Source organism: Ptychodera flava, chromosome 11 (assembly GCF_041260155.1).
Source record: "Ptychodera flava strain L36383 chromosome 11, AS_Pfla_20210202, whole genome shotgun sequence".
Classification (NCBI taxonomy): Eukaryota; Metazoa; Hemichordata; class Enteropneusta; family Ptychoderidae; genus Ptychodera; species Ptychodera flava.
Genome location: NC_091938.1, coordinates 28,316,462 through 28,336,125, shown reverse-complemented (window position 1 = coordinate 28,336,125; position 19,664 = coordinate 28,316,462). Strand labels below are relative to the sequence as shown.

The 19,664-nt window shown below is 36.8% G+C and overlaps 1 protein-coding gene and 2 long non-coding RNA genes across 3 annotated transcripts in view; all 3 read left to right on the top strand.

Annotated features, from left to right (window-relative positions):
• The first annotated feature begins 341 nt into the window (after positions 1-341).
• Positions 342-5,237, top strand: LOC139143100 (uncharacterized). Its single transcript, XR_011554529.1, has 3 exons — positions 342-462; positions 4,745-4,826; positions 5,123-5,237. It is a non-coding gene; the product is annotated as an uncharacterized lncRNA (long non-coding RNA).
• An 815-nt stretch (positions 5,238-6,052) lies between these two features.
• LOC139143098 (uncharacterized) lies at positions 6,053-10,326 on the top strand. The gene is made up of 4 exons (XR_011554528.1): positions 6,053-6,163; positions 6,934-7,044; positions 8,291-8,404; positions 9,999-10,326. It is a non-coding gene; the product is annotated as an uncharacterized lncRNA (long non-coding RNA).
• A 408-nt stretch (positions 10,327-10,734) lies between these two features.
• The window catches only part of LOC139144466 (uncharacterized), a 33,428-nt gene continuing 24,498 nt past the window's right edge, over positions 10,735-19,664 (top strand). The window contains exons 1-7 of the mRNA XM_070715164.1: positions 10,735-10,783; positions 11,456-11,794; positions 13,637-13,975; positions 14,468-14,554; positions 14,966-15,088; positions 16,893-17,111; positions 17,484-17,690. Coding sequence (XP_070571265.1) covers positions 10,735-10,783; positions 11,456-11,794; positions 13,637-13,975; positions 14,468-14,554; positions 14,966-15,088; positions 16,893-17,111; positions 17,484-17,690 — 1,363 coding nt within the window. The remainder of the gene's footprint in view (positions 10,784-11,455; positions 11,795-13,636; positions 13,976-14,467; positions 14,555-14,965; positions 15,089-16,892; positions 17,112-17,483; positions 17,691-19,664) is intronic.

The window sequence follows — 19,664 nt, the reverse complement described above, 5'->3', positions numbered from 1 at the left end:
TTGTTGTTGTTCTTCCTCCGATGCGTTCGTTTGTTTCACTTTGAACTTGCGGTCAATAATTTTTTTGAAGCAAATTTACGTTGAAAAATGCAATTTTTTTTCGATAGAGTCTGTTTCTCGTAATAAATGCAATATATAGTATCAAGAAAAGTGCCGAGGAGTTACTGGATTTTAATGCGTGTTTGGTCACAAAATTATCTCTTGTACGCAAAACCAAATTACACCTTTCAAATATGATTACGATGTAAGCTCGATTGGCTGCTGAACAATTAATCATCCGAAATAAATAATGAATAAAAGGCTGTGTTGATTTCAACATATCATCAAACGCCTCACGGCAGCCTGCGAGACGAAGTATATCGCAAAGCATAGTATATCGCTCGTGGTTTTCTTTTCGACGTCACTATATTTCTTCGTCGGTTTGAACATTTTGGTTTTTCCTCTTAGACATGCTGCACTTGGGTAAGTTAATTACATTCATTAATTCCTATTTAACTTAGGAATGAGAGTATTATATTTTCACCGAAACGATTTATCGCAAGCCAACACGTTTTACCGATGTTATACGTGTATATACATGCAGTGCATTCGAACTAAGTTTTATGGTTAGTTGTGACAGACATGTGTTCAAGTGTTGCACTGTCGTAAAGAAGAATGAGGCCACATATACGTCACGCGTGGCGGTGCTATTCCGAAGTCCATCATGGTAGCAAAGACATTTGTGGGTTTATTTTAAAGTTTTACAATTTAATAGTTGGCCGGCTTAATGGGCACTTGAGTTTTGAAGTACGCCAAGTGTAACGGGCAAATATATGAAACTCTTTTTCAAAGCAGGTATCCCGGGTATGTTAGGAAGCGGCATCTAGATTGTAGAGATCGCCTGAGTAAAGCAAAGCAACTAGAAATCGATGATTCGCGTAAGACGTTTTAGTTCATCTTTTTTGAAATGCAAAGGATTCGTATTTGTAATAATTACAAACACGTCAAAAAAGTCAAAGTAAAACATCGGCCAAAATTTAGCTAATACGAGTAGTAATACTATATATTCAGATACGCCTTTGTAAATATGTTAGGTAAGATCTATTTTCCGAAAGAAACGTTTCTAGTTACTTTGTATGATCGAAACATTACCCCCAAGAAGAACTACAGGTTTGTCCTTCAAGGCAAAACTGTTCCGCAAACAAGTTACGCAAATTGCAATGTAGACAGAGGAAGCCACTTGAAACTTTTCCCTTCTACTGTACCTTGAAACAAAATCGGTTCACAAATGTGAACGTGTTCAATGGCTTGACAACAAAATAATGGCGAAGTAAAGGGTCGTATGGTAGAAGCCCCTTTGAATGGTATTGCACAGCAAACTCATGTATATATGTGCGAGTGCTTCAAAGTATTACTTTCTGCTTTGTGGCAATGAAACCTCGTGAACATTTTGTTGTGGTACTTTATCACTCTTAACTCGATTAACACTTTTAGCCTTCCTTTACACATCGGTCTTCTCTGAAATTAAGGACTTAGCTTTGCTCACGAAATGAATTAGCATCGGCAAAGTTAATTGCATATTTCTTCTAAAATAGGCAACCTGAAGAGAAACCTCATAATTAATGTGCACTTAAAACTAGGAACACATCCAATTGACAGGTAGGTTAATTTCACACTTGGGATCACCCGAGGACACTTGAAGTCACTCTACGGAAAACTAATCAATTGGTTCAGGTTGTGCTGCCAACGCAGTTTTTAAAGGAATATTTTTTATCTAAGATGACAAGGAAACCCCCTCATACTAAATATTTTCAAAAAGAAGAGAATATAAAGTTTACACTGGTTGCAATAGTTTACTCTAAGCATAAAGGGGGTGTGTATTTAGGGTAAAAAGCCTTAATTTTGGTATTAATGATAAACATTAAGTCAAAAACTTGTAACTGTTTTCTGAAATGTAATATTTCACTTGGAACAAGATTATATGTAGAAAAAAATACTATTTCATTTTGCATTATCTATATACTCATTCAAAAATGGTATAGTTTGAAAGACTGACACTCAAAAAGGGATTAAAACATGGTTAAAAAATTATAATGCCTCCTATTCAAAATGTAAGGCCTTTATTGCCAAACAAAATATTATTGTTGTGTATAGCATTTAAAAAACACAATGTGAAAAAATTCAGAAGATGGTTGGTAGTTTCTATACCCTGGTGCAAAAATTAGGCAGATATAAAACTACTCTAAAGTTTATAAGTTCTGGCAATTTATTTTTAATACTCCACGAAATGTTGAAGCTTCAATGAGTGTTTTGACACATTATAGAGGGGCTATGGTTTTGGGTAGCGTATAGTAAGCATGGCCGAGCATATCTCTTTCTTATGCACGTACAGACTGTCTCATTATACCATTATAGTGTGCTAAAAGATGGTGGTTGTGCGTCTGATAACTGCTGTTCGAAAATCGACGTTAACGTTTATGGAGATTTAGACAGTTATTCTGTTGGCCTTCATCAATAGAAGTGGTCTTTGGTATTTAAATATCTAAATATCTACTGATTATAGTAATTGGGTGGGTCATTTCATGACAGGCAGTGACGGGCAGTGACGAGTTGGAATTAATAAGTAGAACCCGAACATTCTAAATTCAGGCTACCAAACCTACCCTTACTTTCAATCACCGACCATTAACATTTTACAGTCATACGTAAACGAGGTAGTGAAAAAAATTAATAATAAAAACATGTGAAACTTTGCCGAAAATTACAAATCCACGATAACTTCCCCAGGAGTTTCGTTCGAAAAAGCAAGAGGGGAACCAGTGAAGTCAGTAAGGTGTATAAATCAAATTGTCTCAGCGAATACAATCATGGAGCCGTAAAAAAATTAGTCGCTTCTAACAAACATACTTGCAAATTATTTTAGAGGAATGTCAGCTAGGTTTTGTTTATCGTACAACATACCCTTTGTTGAATAATAGACCCTGTAAAAGGTGACCTACAGCAGTGTGTAGATACGATACTGCCAGACTGTTGCCTGAAGTGCAGCACTACTGTCACTACCATGCCATTTGTCGAATGCTGAACCTGGGCCTAAGAGGTCCAGGGGCTCTTGTAAATGCTGAAATAGAACGAACACTTCAGTGTGTCTCGGTAAAGACACGGGCGTTAACCGAAAGCCTCAAGTCTACTCTGTGTAATTTCAACAACATAAAAAACTCGTTCACCGTGATTTTGGCGAACTAGTCGAGAAATGAGGTTGTCACACGCTGACGCTTGCAACAGGATCGCATGGAGTGGAATCAAATTCATCATACAATCCAAGTGATGTTTACCCAAGCTGGTCAGAGAAAATATAATGGACCTATAAAATGGACGTATGAGTGCAATACTCTTACCAGTCTAAGGCAAAGAATACCCACTCAAAACACTAGTAAACATACATGCACTCAGTGAATTACCGAACGATACACGGTCTACTCTTTTAGGAACATGGTAGTCCTGAAAGGGACTGTTCGTCATGTGGTCCTGCGAAGGACTTTTTCTAGTACTTCTCACAGCACTTTTGGTATATGAGACATATGAGACGCCTGAGGTGTTATTTTTTGGTCGTAGCCAAAAAGGTTCGAGACCACTTTAAACATCTTTCTGTAGGCATACAGGTTTTTTTTTCAGGCGAAACCATGGTCTATGGCGTACCAAATGATGAAAACGATGATCGTCATTTCAGCGGAAATACACGTAAGCTTTTATAAACATCCTGCCAACGTCGGCTGATCATTGTCGGGCAGGGATCGTATCATGGATATAGTCTTCGGTTCTGCCAGAGAAATCCTTTGGGAATATGCCTATTTTAACTTTTATTTTAGTGCTAATTTTCGTTTCACTAGCTGCGAGTGGCCTGTGTGTATTTTCGTGTTTCCGACAACACGCACTCGCTATACATTAGTCATTTTCATTGGTTTGCGTCGATCACAGTCAGTCGATTTTTTCTTTATCTCAGCGTCGAAGCGGTATTCTACTCGGCATTTGCACTGACTGTTTGGCAATCGGGAGAGTGGATTTACTAGGGCTCTCCCGGCTACTGAATGATCATGCTCAGCGGTGACTCCATGTTTACCCATGGAGACAAGTACCTTGTCGGCTGATTCCAATGCATTCAGACAGAAGGTTGTAACTGAATGCTCCAAATCCTCTTTTGTGTGTAACAGATAGTTTTTGACACCCATCATTTACACCAATATTTAAAAATATCCTGTAAAATGTATGGAAATTACTGCGTCATCAGTAATTCACCATTGAGCGCCCGTGGCCCTGCATATTCCCGTTTAATAACTTGAGCGAATGAGATCTGCAGTAAAAAGTTACCGATAGACAAATGTTTACCTTGAGATAAAAGACATTGAATAACTATTCGTATCATTTTCAAATTGGCCGTTATTTAGTGAAGTAAACAAAACGATTTAAATATGAATCGCAGACAAAAAGAATCTAGCAATATTGAAATCTTTTTTACTTCTTGCGACTTTAGCCTAACCTATCATAAATATCAATTTTCGGAACCCTTAAAAACGTAGCCCACGTTATTATGTTTTCAAATAGACGATTGCGTCTCTTTCGTTTTTCTACGGCGAAATCTACTGTATGGACAATGACGGTCTGTCGGTTTTTGTTCCCTGACGTATAAAACAAAAATCGACTCGGAAGTCCTCATAAAACACGTACTACTCGGACAGGTATTAAATCGTTTTCATCACATTTTATGCAGGTTACCAATGCCACCAACTACGACAGAGATGAAATCCTTCTTTGTATTTTTCCTGGCATGGTTTTCTATTCCCTTCTGCAAGGTAAGTTCGCTATTAAAGTACAGAACTATTATCAAAATTCTATGCCTTTGTACAAGATAAGGATGCCTGAAGAGTGCAACTGTGAAACTGTTAAGCTAGTGCGATTACAATAGCGAAACGTCCAAATAAATAACGATGGTGGGGTTTTTCAGGGTCCTAGCATGGACTGTACCTCATTCATGGTCAGGTTTTTTCAACTAATATCTTTTCTCCCGCTAATTGCGCTTTGATACATGTATGTGATACAGAAGAAACTGCAGTTCATTCACAAGCTTAATTCTCTTATATTTCCGTAGGGACAATACTGTGCTGAGCCAAATCCGTGTGACCAGATTTGTAAAATCGGCATAAATGGCGAAAATATCTGCAGCTGCCGCGACGGATACTTAGCAATCAATAACGGAACCCAATGCCAGGGTAAGTGTGGTAACGGCATCAGACAACATCATTTTATTCGTTCCTTACAGCGCCCCTATGACACCATGTGATAAATAAGTCATCATTTCTTATGCAATCCCTCTCATGATTCAAATCAGAGGAGGCACTTTCTAGACGAATATAGAAGCAACAAAAAATGCCGACCGAGGCAATAAAAATTATAATCTGTAGTGTGTCCTTTAATATTCTCCTTTTATTTTCGCCATAATATAGACCGCCTGGTATTTTTGTTTTCTTCTCCACTATTCGTTGCCGCATACAAACAATGTATCAAGCAAAATGTGTACTTTTACCTGTTCCATGATGCAGTGCGCGCCAGGATAGTGACGAAGCGTACGTTAGTCAGATAACTTTTCAGCCGTGGGTATATGTAGGGTATGTTACTGTTAAATCACTATGACAGGTTATACACTGACCTATATTGTCGTCGCCGACGAATGTAAAATACTCGATGTATATTTTTTTGCATTACAGATTTGTGTCATTTTTGTAGAACAATCCATTGTAAATCTGCATTAATTCACCATCCAATTATCCAAAATTAGGTCCAATCGTGTTAAAAGTATACTTCACAATTTCTCAATCGCAGACACAGGCTATCAATTTATTCGCAATGGATGAACTCAACAACGAGAGAATAAGTGTTTCACTGCTACCTGATTCCTTGTTCAAATTAAACTTTCGTTGGATAGACAGAATCTCGGTTTTGGGCATACTGCAATATCGATCTTTAAGTTCTATTCGATCCTTACAAAATGTGCTCTTTTCAGACATTGACGAATGCAGTACAGAAAACGACAGAATTTGTAATAAGCTGTGTAACAACACGCTTGGATCTGTCACCTGCGAATGCCTCGATGGATATCGACTCCTTGGCGACGGTTTAACATGCAAGAAAAGTGAGTCAACATTTCATAGTCATTGACCTAAAACAATATTCCTATCGACGAAATTATAGCTCTGTAAATAGAGAATTAACAATGTTGTTTGAGTTGCAGTAGATAGTAGAAGGATTTACGATAGCACTAGTATCATAAAAGCCGCTACACTTGCACCAATACTGACAATTTAACACTACTGTGACCGTATCATATGATGTTGACTGACCTACAATTTTAAAAATGCAAACTTTCATTCTCCATGACATGGAGAATGTCGTTTAGAACCCGGGGATGAACCATCCATCGGTAGTTTACTTGAAAAATAAATTACGATAGAAGAGGCTAGATATGGTTGCCGTTCACGTCAAAAAGCTTACCAATCATACGCTTCACAAACACGGCTTGATATTTCAGTGATACACACTGTAAAACTATTTCATATCATTAATCAGGGTATTCATTCATAGACGGTGAAACATAGGTATGTAAAATATATTATGCATCGAAAAAGCAATGACACTCTTACTTTTCTCAAACTCATTTAGATTTATTATTTTAACGATATGTTGTTGCACTGCATTTTCGATGATAAAATAAAAATAGTGAAAACCTACTGCTGAGTTCGAAATCGCCTCTATTGCGGAAATGGTGCTGACGATGTTTGAATCTATGAGCTTAGAATAATAGGTCTGCCCGAAAATATATAATCTAATTAAAGTTTATTAAATGATATAAAAATCGCATATGATATGATGGCAGAGGACAGTGCACGAAATATTTTCTTTTAGTTTGTGAGAGATACGAGTTTACATGTTTGGACGGAGTCTGCATTTCTAATCGATTGGTTTGTGATAATCGACAAGACTGTGAAGACGATGAAAGCGCTACAATGTGTGACGGTGAGTCGACGAACACAGTTACTGTCCATCTTTTAGAAATATTCCATTTTATTCAATCCCATCAAATATCAATATTACTTGTGTGGTGAAATATGACGCATATTTTGATTAAAACTTAGGTTTTAACATTAAGTACCAAATTCATGTCACTTTACTGACATTTTACATGAACGTTAACTTGATACTCAAGTTTGATCGCTGGCATTTAACTTTAATCCGTTGCAACAGTGATGTACCTGAACGACCTACAATACCATTGATATGTTGACATACGGTGGCGCTGCACGTAACACAGCGTATTTTGCTAAAATATCTTTTGATGCAAAGATTCATTCAATTTTAAGTAATTTGTGAACCTAAGATTGAAATATTGGTCGGGTTTACCTTTTAGCTAGTCAAGCAGTGACAATTAAGGGTAAATGTATGCAAATGTATGTTAATCACTCGATTCCCTTACTTCTCTTTTCTCCTAATTTCAAAATGTCAAAACAATTTGACTCCATTCTGGCTGGGTCAAATTTTATGAATTTTTCACATGATGTTTTAAATACTACATGACAAAAATGTCTTCTTTGTTTGGCAATGAAGTTCTTACATTTTGAACAAGTAGCCTTTGAACTTTGCTTATCATGATTTTATCACTTTTATAGTGTCAGTTTTTCAACCTCAGATATTATTTGAAAATGAGGATAGATAATGCAAAATAAAACTCTTTTTCTTCTACATATACTCTTGTTTCAAGTGAACTATTCAATTTGAGAAAATAGTAACGAGTTTTTTAACTTAAATTACTTATGATCGTTAACACAAAAATTGAGGGTTTCTACCTCAAACATATACCAATCTGTCCTTCAAGTAAACTATTGCAACCATACTGAACAATCGTTTCTCTGCTTTTTGAAAATATATAGTGTGAGGGGGTCTCCTTGTCATCTTTTGTGACAAAATTCCTTTGAAAATAACTCAGTTGGTTACAGCAACTCCACCCTAAAAGATTCTAACATCCACGAATATGCAATAATCGATGCAAATTGTATCACTATTCCAATCTTCAGTATTCTATTAGTTTGACTCTGGGCTGGTTTTGCGGATATGATCTTTGTGTTTGAAACTCTAGTTTCATGAAAGCACAATCTTGACCAGTGTTAATTAAAAAGAAGATCGTTTATGCATCTTGAGCGATTCAGTGCCATTAAAAACCGATCACGTCTCTGGTCGTAAATCTCTATTTCTAATATTTTTTAAGGTTGCGCAAAGAATCAGTTTTCGTGTGGAGATGGTACATGTGTTGGTAATCAGGTGGTATGCGATGGATTGTACGATTGCACTTCGGGCAGAGATGAACTGTACTGTTCACGAGGTACAGTATGTTTACTGCATAACTGATCTTTCAATTTGCAAGAAAACTAATTATGTATGTTCATGTTCAGAATCACATTTTGGTCATTCCTAGCAATCACTGAGAAGGCTTGCACCACAGTTTAAGGTATTGTAGAATTACAAATACTAGTAAACATCTCCCCTCCTATCATCAGTATCGAGAAGTTTTCATGTCAGAAAATGTAGTAGGTCCACAGTTTGCATAATGTATGCCGAGCCAAATGTAGTACATTGCATTATCCTTTGACATTGCATACAAACACACAAACAAGACGACATGAAAACACTGCACCAATGACATGTGTCGGCAAAACATACAAATTTTAAATGCGTTCGTTTGTATGTTTTTGGTACAACTGTACTTGTATCTAAGTGCAATGCCCGTGAACTGACTACAAACCACAAAATTTTGACCCTAATCACAATGACGTTTCGGAGTGTCATAAGTCCTATTCGCTCAGCTGTTTTACATGTATATGAACATACCAACAAAGGTTACGCGTACCTTTAAGTAAGTCGGTTACAGTGAAAATATCATTCGTATTTTAACATGTTAAAATACGGGTTCATATCAGTACCGTCTAAACAATAGGAGAATGACAATACCGGCATAACATGTATGATAAATAATATAATCGACTTTAATCTAATGAGTATAGTATTGATGGGATTGTAACTCCGAACCAAAAGTACCCACTCTCACAACAACGAATGGCTAGAGACTAGAAACGGTTCTGTTGGAGCTTTTAGTGATATCGCATTGTTCAGTAACTTTACTTCGTGGCCTTCGAAACATACGTCCGGTAATCTCAGTATACCTTATATAGTAGTGAAAATAATATTGTCACCGAAATGATGAAACAAAAAAAACTATGTATAGGTTATCAAAGGCAGACGGAGTGTCAACTTGTCTTTTCAAGAGAAACTGATGTCTTCGCGATTCTGATGTCGAATGGCACTCATGATGAAAACAACAGATGCACACTTGCTTTGCGCTGTAGACCTGGTTAGCCGTAAACACCAAACGTAATGCAAATTGAAAACCAAAAAAAATTGCCCAAGTAACTAAATATCATACTTGACTCTTTCGAAGCCCACCGTAATCAGTAAACTAAAAGAGAAAACGAATGCAAGCAATACCTGAAGCCCTTACAAAAACTACATTGAAAGACTTCCCTTAGCCCGTTCAAATGATCTAATTAACTTATGTGGCATTTTACATCACTACATCACATCTGCTGCCATTTACCATTCTTTGTTGCCTGAGGTCAGTCATTGTACTACATGTTATAAAGGGCAAATTGAGACGAGAACGTACAACCTTCTTGTTGATGACACTCCTATTGTCTCAAACCACCCTATGTGATTCAATTAAACTCCATAAATAGATTACATGTTTCTAGTGAGTATATTTTTCTTTTCATTATGTACGTTTTGCACATTGACAGTATCAGTTGCACGATCCACCCTTGGTCAATGAAAATTTTAAGTACATGGCCACAATGTACGTTTGAAGGGTTCAGATTCAATTTACATCATCTACATTTAAAAAGACGCATTCTATTATCTTGCAGGTTGCGGATACGATATTTCACTTGAAACAGGACAAACGTTTGTAGTTGATTCACCGCATTATCCGAATAACTACAGCGATAATACTGACTGCAAGTGGACCTTGACAAATACAAATGGCGGTAATGTGCAACTTGTTTTCGTCGGTTTCGACACCGAGCCTTCCTACGACTATGTACAGTATGGCAGTGGAAGTACTCCGAATGCATATGCTGATAAGCATCATGGGAATGCAGTTCCCCCAACGTTCGAGGTACCTCTGAGTCTCTGGGTGACATTTCATACAGATGGGTCTTCTACACGCCCTGGATTCCGAATCGCAGCAAGTGCAGCTGGTGGTAAGTAAATATATTGAGTATTGAGACACTAAAATACCTTTAACTGAAATAAGTAGCCGGAGATCATGTATAATTCTTAGCAACATTGGAATATCTTACATATATGTATAATTATTATTTTTCCAAAACATAAGTGGCACTGTTTGATATATATATCATAGAATCTTCAACATTAGGAGGCATTCATGTTACATTTTCGTAATCAGGAAGCTATACATAAAATTAACCCTAAGCCAGCAAAAGAAAACAACAAGCATGTAAACAGTTTTACCATTCTTACCCTTAAATGTATTACTCTCTCCTATGGTTGCCCCGAGAAGTTAGAAAATAGTTCTAGGGATCATTCAATAATGTTCAGGAGTTGCTGTTGACTATGGAAGCTTACTGAAGATACCCTAAAATGCCAGAAATGGCAGGTTCAAAAACACTGAACTATTTTACAGTAGCAGGTAATGTTTCAAATTGTGAGGTACCTTACAGGGAGGATGCCGTCTATACATACGACGTCGCATATGACCGATATAAACACTGTAGGTGCTTTGACGATTCATGGAAGTAAAAGTATCTTGTCATAATGTATATATTAAGTTTCATTGTTGCAGTTATGATGACTTGCCCCATCTATATATCACGCATAAAATACACTGTTTGTAAACAGCAAGTCACACAGGCGCAGCTTTTACGACCTACTCACTTTAAACTGCATAAAAGTTTTTTCAAGCCTCGGCACTCATAAGTATGACGTAGGCGATCTAGAGGTCTACCTACATAAAAATATAAGCTTATAGTGTTACATTGTCGACAATAATGACAGGGAATAAGTACCTTTAACATTTGGGGAGGACAGAGTTATATGTTAAATGTCATGCTAAGTGACTTCATAGGTGTAAAATATGCTAGCTGTCAAAGTTAAAAATTACTCTTTACATCTTAATTTAAATTTTGCCGAAATCAAGACATTATACGTTAAAGCTTGTCAGTAATGTTTTGCTTAAGAGTGCATTAGTGTAATTTTTTACCAGATTTAACGGTTGAGCGGCTGAGAACAACATTTAATTTACTGATCGTACCTCAGGTAGGTAAAAAGGTACTAATTTATGGTACACTTTGGATCGTTGCAGAATGTCGTTATGATCGCCGGTTCAGAGCAAGGGGCAATTCTGTCATAACCTCACCGAGCTACCCAAGCGACTATGGAAACAATGTCTACTGCGTATGGACTTTTACGAACGAAGAAGGCGGACGGATAATAATAAATTTTGACAGTTTTCAAACAGAGAGGATATATGACTATGTGCAGTTTGGAACTGGAACGACTCCTGATCCCAACGCCACTTTGCATCACGGGAATGATATTCCAGAAACATTTATATCACATGGATATGATGCTTGGATTATATTCCATTCCGATGACTCATTGACTAGGTCTGGCTTCCAAGCAACTGTTAGTGCGACAGATGGCAAGTACTGACAGAGTGTTTTAGTTTGGTTTCTAATCTATCATTTACAAGGATTCTTTTCAGCTTGCATTGCGTCATGTGTAAGGTAGAATACACCTCGGGGACAGTCATTCGAACTGTCAAACTTTTACAATTATTTTAATTTCTTCCTTTTGTGAGACTCTTTTTAAGCTCGTCGTGCAAGAAAAAATATCACCGTCTGAGTTTTCGAGAATCGAAAATTTTATTTATCCCCATAGAGTAAACACTTCAGGATGGTGACCATTTTGAATTTCAAATATAATTGGTAAATCTTGGATAATTTGTTTCTCTAGTACCAACATTTATAGGGTAACCATCGATTTTTATCCATGATTTTGACAAAGAATGGCTGAAAGATTCCTCAAGGAAAGTTTGAGCAAACATTGAAGTCTTCCATTTTCGAGGTGCGTACAACCTGAAATCAAGGTCAAATACACTCAGTGTGACAGTTTTCGGACGACCTGTTTTCGGACATTAAATGACATGCTGTTCGTTGTATTCACTTCGCTCTGTATTGATAGCGTTTTACAAGTCATGTGACAGCATATTAAATCAAGTGACGCTGCTGTCCCATTTTGGATAGTTTTTTTCGGTACAAACTATTTTTGGTGAAGTTAGCCACACCGTACGATACAAGGTGTCGAACGCAACACACAGAGACAGCCCATGTCAGATATGTAAGCGCCATACACGTCGATATAGTTGGGTCGTCTATTGATTAAACGTAACTTATTTATCACGAAATATTTACATACAGTTTTCTAAACACACTGAAATTGAAAATCGGGGGTTTGAAGTTTCAAAATATCAATATTTAGCCTGTATAAGCATATTCCAAATACAACGTCCGATTACTGCGATAGCCGTCCGATTACTACGCCCTCAACATGGGGTCATAAATTTTGCAACTTTGACCCCTTAATACCACTTCTGTCGTGTTAAGAGTTTGAGGATAAACACAATAAAGTTTGAAAGGGTATGGTAATACGATTTCGTACTGCTTGCCATTTATGAAACGGCTTTGGGCGAAATTTACTACCCTGTCCAAAAACTGTCACACTGACTGTAGTGTCGCCGGGTGGCAACCATTAAGCTGTTCTTGGAGTCGATCGACAAGTTATGCTATTTCAAACTGAAATGTGTATACGGGCACTTTACAAACGTCATGTAAAATAATTTTCACGTTTTCTGAGTCCCACTCGTCGCAGCACCGATTCTAAATTACTACTGTAACGGTTCTGTAAATAGCGCCCGCAATGTGACAATCATGAAAAGGAAAGAGTGGTCACCATCCTGAAGTGTTTACTCTATGGGGATAAGGAAAGAATGCTGTCGATAATTTCTGATATTAATATCATACCCAAAATCAGGAAATAAACTGTTGAAATATGATTATGAATTTTTTTAAGTAAGTTCAAATAAACGTGACGTCATTTGTTTTCCATTGTATGCCCCAGTAGGACTCATAACTGTCCATATTCATGATGTTTGCTCTACAGTATAGTAAAAGAGATACATACTGCGCATGCCTTCATTCTAGACATATACAAAGTTAGTGCGTATATACATCTTTCTGAAAAGATCAGCATATCCTCCTATGTATTATCAAGGAGTCAACATGACCATTTAAGTATTTGCTGAAATTCAATGTAGTTAACAGCGGCGACTACAATTCAGGTCACTTACTGCTGCGTAATGCTCAGTCCAAATTGTGGAGTGAAATCATGAAAACACAAGAGTGAAAAAAATCATTCAGGAGTCATGTTAATCCAATAGCAATTACTTCAATTAGCAAAGGTGTCGTTTATCATATCATTTTAGAGTGTGAATACGAGTACGAGTTGAAGGAAAATGAAGAAATAGTCATCACTTCTCCAAACTATCCGTCCAATTATCACCCAAACATCGAATGTACGTGGATCATTATCACAAACACACAAGGAGGGAGAATTCGACTGATCTTCCAAACTTTTGAAACTGAGGACGGTTACGATAGTGTCAGGTTTGGAAGTGGGACGACTCCTAATTCGGATGCCGACGTGCATCACGGGAATGTCATTCCGGATGATTACACGTCAAATGGAGGTGAAGTTTGGATCGCATTTTATTCAGATTATTCAGTCACGGAAAGGGGTTTCCAGTTTACTGCTTTTGTAATACGTAAGTCTAATACCGACTTGTTTTCCACTAAATTATAGGATCATTCGTTTCGTCAGTTATGTCAAGGATAGTTGGCAAGGATCATGATTCATACCACGAGATACAGTCATGTGACCATGCATTTTGACGATATCTATAGATTATTGATACGGACAAATTTATTTTACATGGACAATGCGACTACTGTTCAGTGTTACTCTACAAAAAGAGACGAACACGATTGGAACTAATTTGGGAGAATGGGATCTTTATATTTTTCAAATTTCTCAAAAGTGTTGGGTGCCATATAGCTGAATGCTGCAATATTACAAATTACTCATAAAAATAGGTTTGCATAAAGAGGAAAGCAGATGAGCTTATATTTGCAGATTAAAACGACATAAGTTCACAATCCAGTCATCAAAAAATTAGTTTCAATAGTGTTGACGGTAGCTTGACAAACTTTTGACTTCTGTGATGCGTAACAACATACAAACACCTTTTTCCTATCAGATTTAAATTGCACAAGTGACGAATATATCTGTCCCAATAACGAATGCGTGGCAGATCCCCAATTATGTGAAGGTGGCGGATATTCAGGTAAGTGTATATAACTGTAATATAGCTGTAATAAATGAAAAAGATTGAAATGTAGACATTTCGAAGCTTTTCTTGTAAATAATTTTATTGAAAGACTGTTACTGCATAAAGAGAAATAAATGTTTAGGTGATTATGTGGCATCATGTTTTAAATCTGGCAAATGGGAAATATAATGACGTTCAAGAGCATTTTTCTTCACTTTTTCACTCAGGGTAGTACTTATTGGAGTCCTATTTGCAGTCCTAGTCAAATGAACGGTCCCTTAGAAATATCAAAGGTTCATCCGTGTCAGACATTGTGTAAACTATCAATTACATGACAGCATTTCTTTAAATTGGCTTGTGAGAAGTGAAAAATAACGTACACTTAGTGAATTAACATCATGAGAATTAAACTGATTTACTTATCAGATTTGGAAATAGTATGCGGTGATGATGAATACGAATGCATTGACGGCAGTTGTATATCAATCAATCAATTGTGTAATCTTGAACAAGACTGTTTGTACCGTGAAGACGAACTCGACTGTGCAGGTAGGTTCATGAAGTCACGTTTCACACAATATTTGACGATTCTTGGAAATGGATTTCTTATCATAGCATCACGATAGGAAAGGCTAGGTAGTATAGTAATAATTTACATGGGAATAAATACAGTTAACCATAATATCGTGTTGGTGTATCATTTCCCGGGAGCTCATTTTAGTTTGCATCAACTTTATTCTTTTGAACAGCAAAGGTGAAGAGACAGAACAGGCTGCTACTGCAAAGGCGATGTTGTAGCGTTGATTTATCCTACTAATGTTGTTTGAATGCATATGACTGATTCAGTGCCCACAGAGGTACACCTTGGTTCAAAATTTACTCTCCCCACCAGTCTGTAAAAAGTCCTGTCATAAACAAATACCAAATTTTTTTTTACCTAATACAACCTTTTCTCTGCTTTATGATGTCCATCGTATCTTTAAAGGTACGTCAGGTACTTGACTTAATTTTCATATCACACTGAACTTGTGATATTCAACCTAGTTTGTAATATAGATCAGGTTACGCCTATCCCCGACCGTTTTCAAACAGTAACATTTATCACTCGACAAAATTTAGTATATTATCTACTATCAATTAATCGAAATTGTTATATTGTGCTGGAAAGCATTGCTTTTGGCGGCCGTACAGAGCCTCCCGAGTAGGTAAAAAGATTTGACTCTAGCAATTTATAGCCTCACCCTTATCAAGCCCCTATTTGAACTATCGCAATCCCATAACAATCACACGGAGCTGCCTTTAGTATATCTTAGTCACAGCGATGCTGCTGTCAAGAAAGAGTACTGAAAACCAAAGTTAGCAGTAACGATTATTACTGGCTCTCGGCTCACTTGCACAGCTAAATATAAGCACCACTTATATTTCCTGCCCTTTTCGTCTTTTTTGTCATTATGGGTGGGAAATGGACTTCTGCTGTAATCCATAGTATCTATACAGAACATTGGAAATTTAGCTCTGTCTTGAAACATTGCTCATATCGCTTATTGTCTTTGTTGCGTGCCCAAACGAAAAGTGCACAACTCTCATTTATATAGTTCCTTAAAAACGTGATCCGAAATGTGAACATTTTTTTTGTCTCAAAGATAGTTTCCATTAAACGTCTGTTGTGGTATTTCTTTCAAATGGTTACAGCATTTAGAGTTGAAATGGACATGTATGCCTTATTTCTAAAGAGTTACTGTTGAAGATGTTGAATGCCTCGTACCACCTTTACAGTCACTTTTTTTGAACGGTTCTCTCCCAAACTAAAATAGTGGAGATAAGTGTTTGTTCGCCCCGTTTGTTTGTTTGTTTACTTGTTTGCGTTTGTTTTGTTTTTATTTATTTGTTTTTTTTTTGGGAGGACGAAGTACCCTAGCCTTTGCCTATTCTGAATATGTATACATCATCATGCATTTGGAATTGTAACAACATTAAAGGCGCTGGTGTGATAACTAGAGTTTTCATACGAGTTTTGCAATCTCCTAGCGACCACAGACTGACTGCTTTGACTAAACCTTACGTTATTTTGAATATCAATTTTTTTTTCTTTTAAAATTTCGATTCTTGTTATAACTTTTAAACCACGCTTGTTGTTTTTCTGTTGTACTCTTCCGATCATTCATAGATCGAATATCTAAAAAAAATACATGTTTACGCATATGGGAACCACTTTGTAAAATAAAGAAAAGCTGGAAGTAGACCCGCCCTTTAAGTTTCTATCACATACATGTATATCCCGTCAACATATAAAACAAATCGCATTTATTATAAGAATATAGTGATAAGCGTTTTACGTTTACGCACTGTTCAGGTGAAGATGTGAACCTAGCTCTGAAGAAACCAGCCTATCAAAGTACAGATTTTGCAGAGCATCGCAAGGCTGAGAAGGGCGTAGATGGTATCAGAGCCCATAATGATCCAGGTCGTTGTGCACATACCTATGAAGAATTTGAACCTTGGTTCATAGTTGACCTAATGAAGTCATATCGAGTACTTAGGATCCATTTGTTCAGTAGGAATGATGTATTCGGTAAGTTTATATACAATCACACTTACATCACATTGTTTTAAATGACAAAAAAAGTTGATCACACATTGTCTCAGTGTTTATGAATTATACAATTTCGCCAAATAGTGTAAGAGGGCAAGCGTTTTTACGTATACCTACTGTAATATACATATACCTACTACAACAAGTGGATTACATGGAATTGCGCGTAAATATCATTATAAATGTAACGACACCAATCTTTTTTTCTGAAAATTTATTTTATTAAGGGTCACAAATTGCAGGATAGATCTAGTGGATTCTAAATACAAGATAAAAAAGGGGAAATGCGAGAATATGATGACTTGTCATTTATTTGACATTCATTAGTGGCTGATATGTTTTTATTTGCAGATTATCGCATGATTGGCGCTCGAATGCGCGTTGGAAACAATGAAAATCACTTGCGTAATGCTGTTTGTGGCAAATCCATCGGTACAGAGACTGGGGGTGAAAATATCATAAACTGTCCCGGGAAAATGATTGGACGATACGTCAGTGTGGATATACCAAACCGTGTTGAATATTTGGGTGTTTGCGAAATCGAAGTATATGGTCAAGGTATTCCAGCAATGTTTCCAAATAACTTCTTGACACCATATCGCAAGCTACTACACTGTAAAAATAGCGGACGCTAGATGCGTCTTTACGCGTTCAAAATGTACATGTCAGTGTTCAAATGTGAACGGCTAGTCTTCATATTGTTAACTCTAGTGTTCATAATATTAACAATGATGTTCTAAACCTGAACACTATGTGTTAACAACGATCTCCTTCAAGTGTTCAAAAACTCAGCATCACAGAAATTTTACAATACTGTGAAACAATTAACAGTCTTTTGTGTTTTTTACTTTACAATGGCTATATTAAATTTACTATTGCTTCATTGTCCGGTAAACGTACACGGATTTTGGTGTAACGAATTTCACACTAAATGAAAAATATTTCCGGCCTACAATTGCTGAAAGCATGTTTTTTCTAAAAAAGGAAGTATACAAAATAATTTTACACGTTTATTACGGGTTGAAAGTTTAAAAATTAGAAAAGAAAATCAAAAAACCACCATGAACGTTTTAATTTTAACAAATGCGTGCAAGAGGCGTTCTACTTCTAAACACTTGGTGTTCAAGTTTGGTGTCTTTTCCTATCCCATGATGCATCAAAACGGAAGTTGCGACATTTTTCTTGTGAGCGCACCCTGAAGTCGTGATCGTGCGGAAGCAAGACCAGAAAGGGTAAGTTTCCTCTCCAAAATAGTAAAATGTATTAGATTTTTGAAGCATCTATATTATCGTCCTTTGAAATTAATTGTATTGTACCTTGAAATACCTTAACTACGTGAAGAAACCTGTTTTTCTTTCATTGCTGCTATACCAACTAGCTGTGACTACGCAGTCGTACTTTTGGCCATAGCCTATCGATCGATCTCACTCGGGTCAAGGGTCATCAAAACACAACTGTAGCGATAACCCTTGACCTGAGCGCGATCAATACGCCTTGCATAGTACCGCTGCGTAATCACAGCTAACACATGTCTTTTAGTAAACACAATCGCATGTAAAACATAAGTTAAACATCGTAGAGTATACAATGTCTTGTTTCAGCATATGAGAGGTTGGCTTTTTATTTTAATCAGTTGATGACAAGAAGCAGCAAATATTTTGTAACAGTATTGAAGAGAGGCACTGTATATGAAAGTCTCCCCTTTTCCTTAACCTAATCAGCCCCTTGTCTTTCATTTAAAGTTTCATCTCGCCATATTACCTATTGTTGCATTTTTTCAGGATGTAAAAAGTTGGATTTAACTGAAAATCGAAGAGTTGTTACAGAAGCTGGTGGTGCAGATAACTGTCTGGAAACAAGCTTGAGAACCTCAGTTCATCTCTAATGTAGATTTAAACTTCCAAGGGTCAGTAACTGAATTTTGATAAATTTCTGTATTTTTGTTCTGAATTAATCCAAGCTTTGGTGGCATGCTATGATCAACTAACTATGTCGGAGAATAAGCTTTCACAGACGTGTAGTCTCCCTCATTGAATCAAAGCTGAAAGCGACAGACCATTCAGAGTAAAATGTCCACTCTGAATTACTGATTTTTCTGAAATTTTCACTCTGAATTTTCTGTCACTGCACTTTCTGCTTCAATTTTTCATCCCCCTTGCATCTGATGAAGGAGACTTCACGTCTTTGAAAGCTTATGCCCTTGTAACATTTAGTTGATCATAGCCTGCTACCAAACCGTAGATTATTTTGTATTGTAGCTCAACACGTCTCTTGTACTTAGCAACTGGTTTTTAGCTTTGCTGTCAGCTAAATAGGTGGATGTGTAGCATTTTCCTCAAATTTGTACATCCAAAGGTTTTTCTTAAAACCAGCCTTTACGAATCCTTTAATATTTGGATTACATGTCCCAAGGGATTACCCTAATCAGATAGTTCAAATTATGATGAAATATGCAAATTTATATTTTTGAGGCTAATTTTGCTATTTTTTGGCAAAAATCTTCTTCTCTTTTACTGCCGTCTTCAATATTTG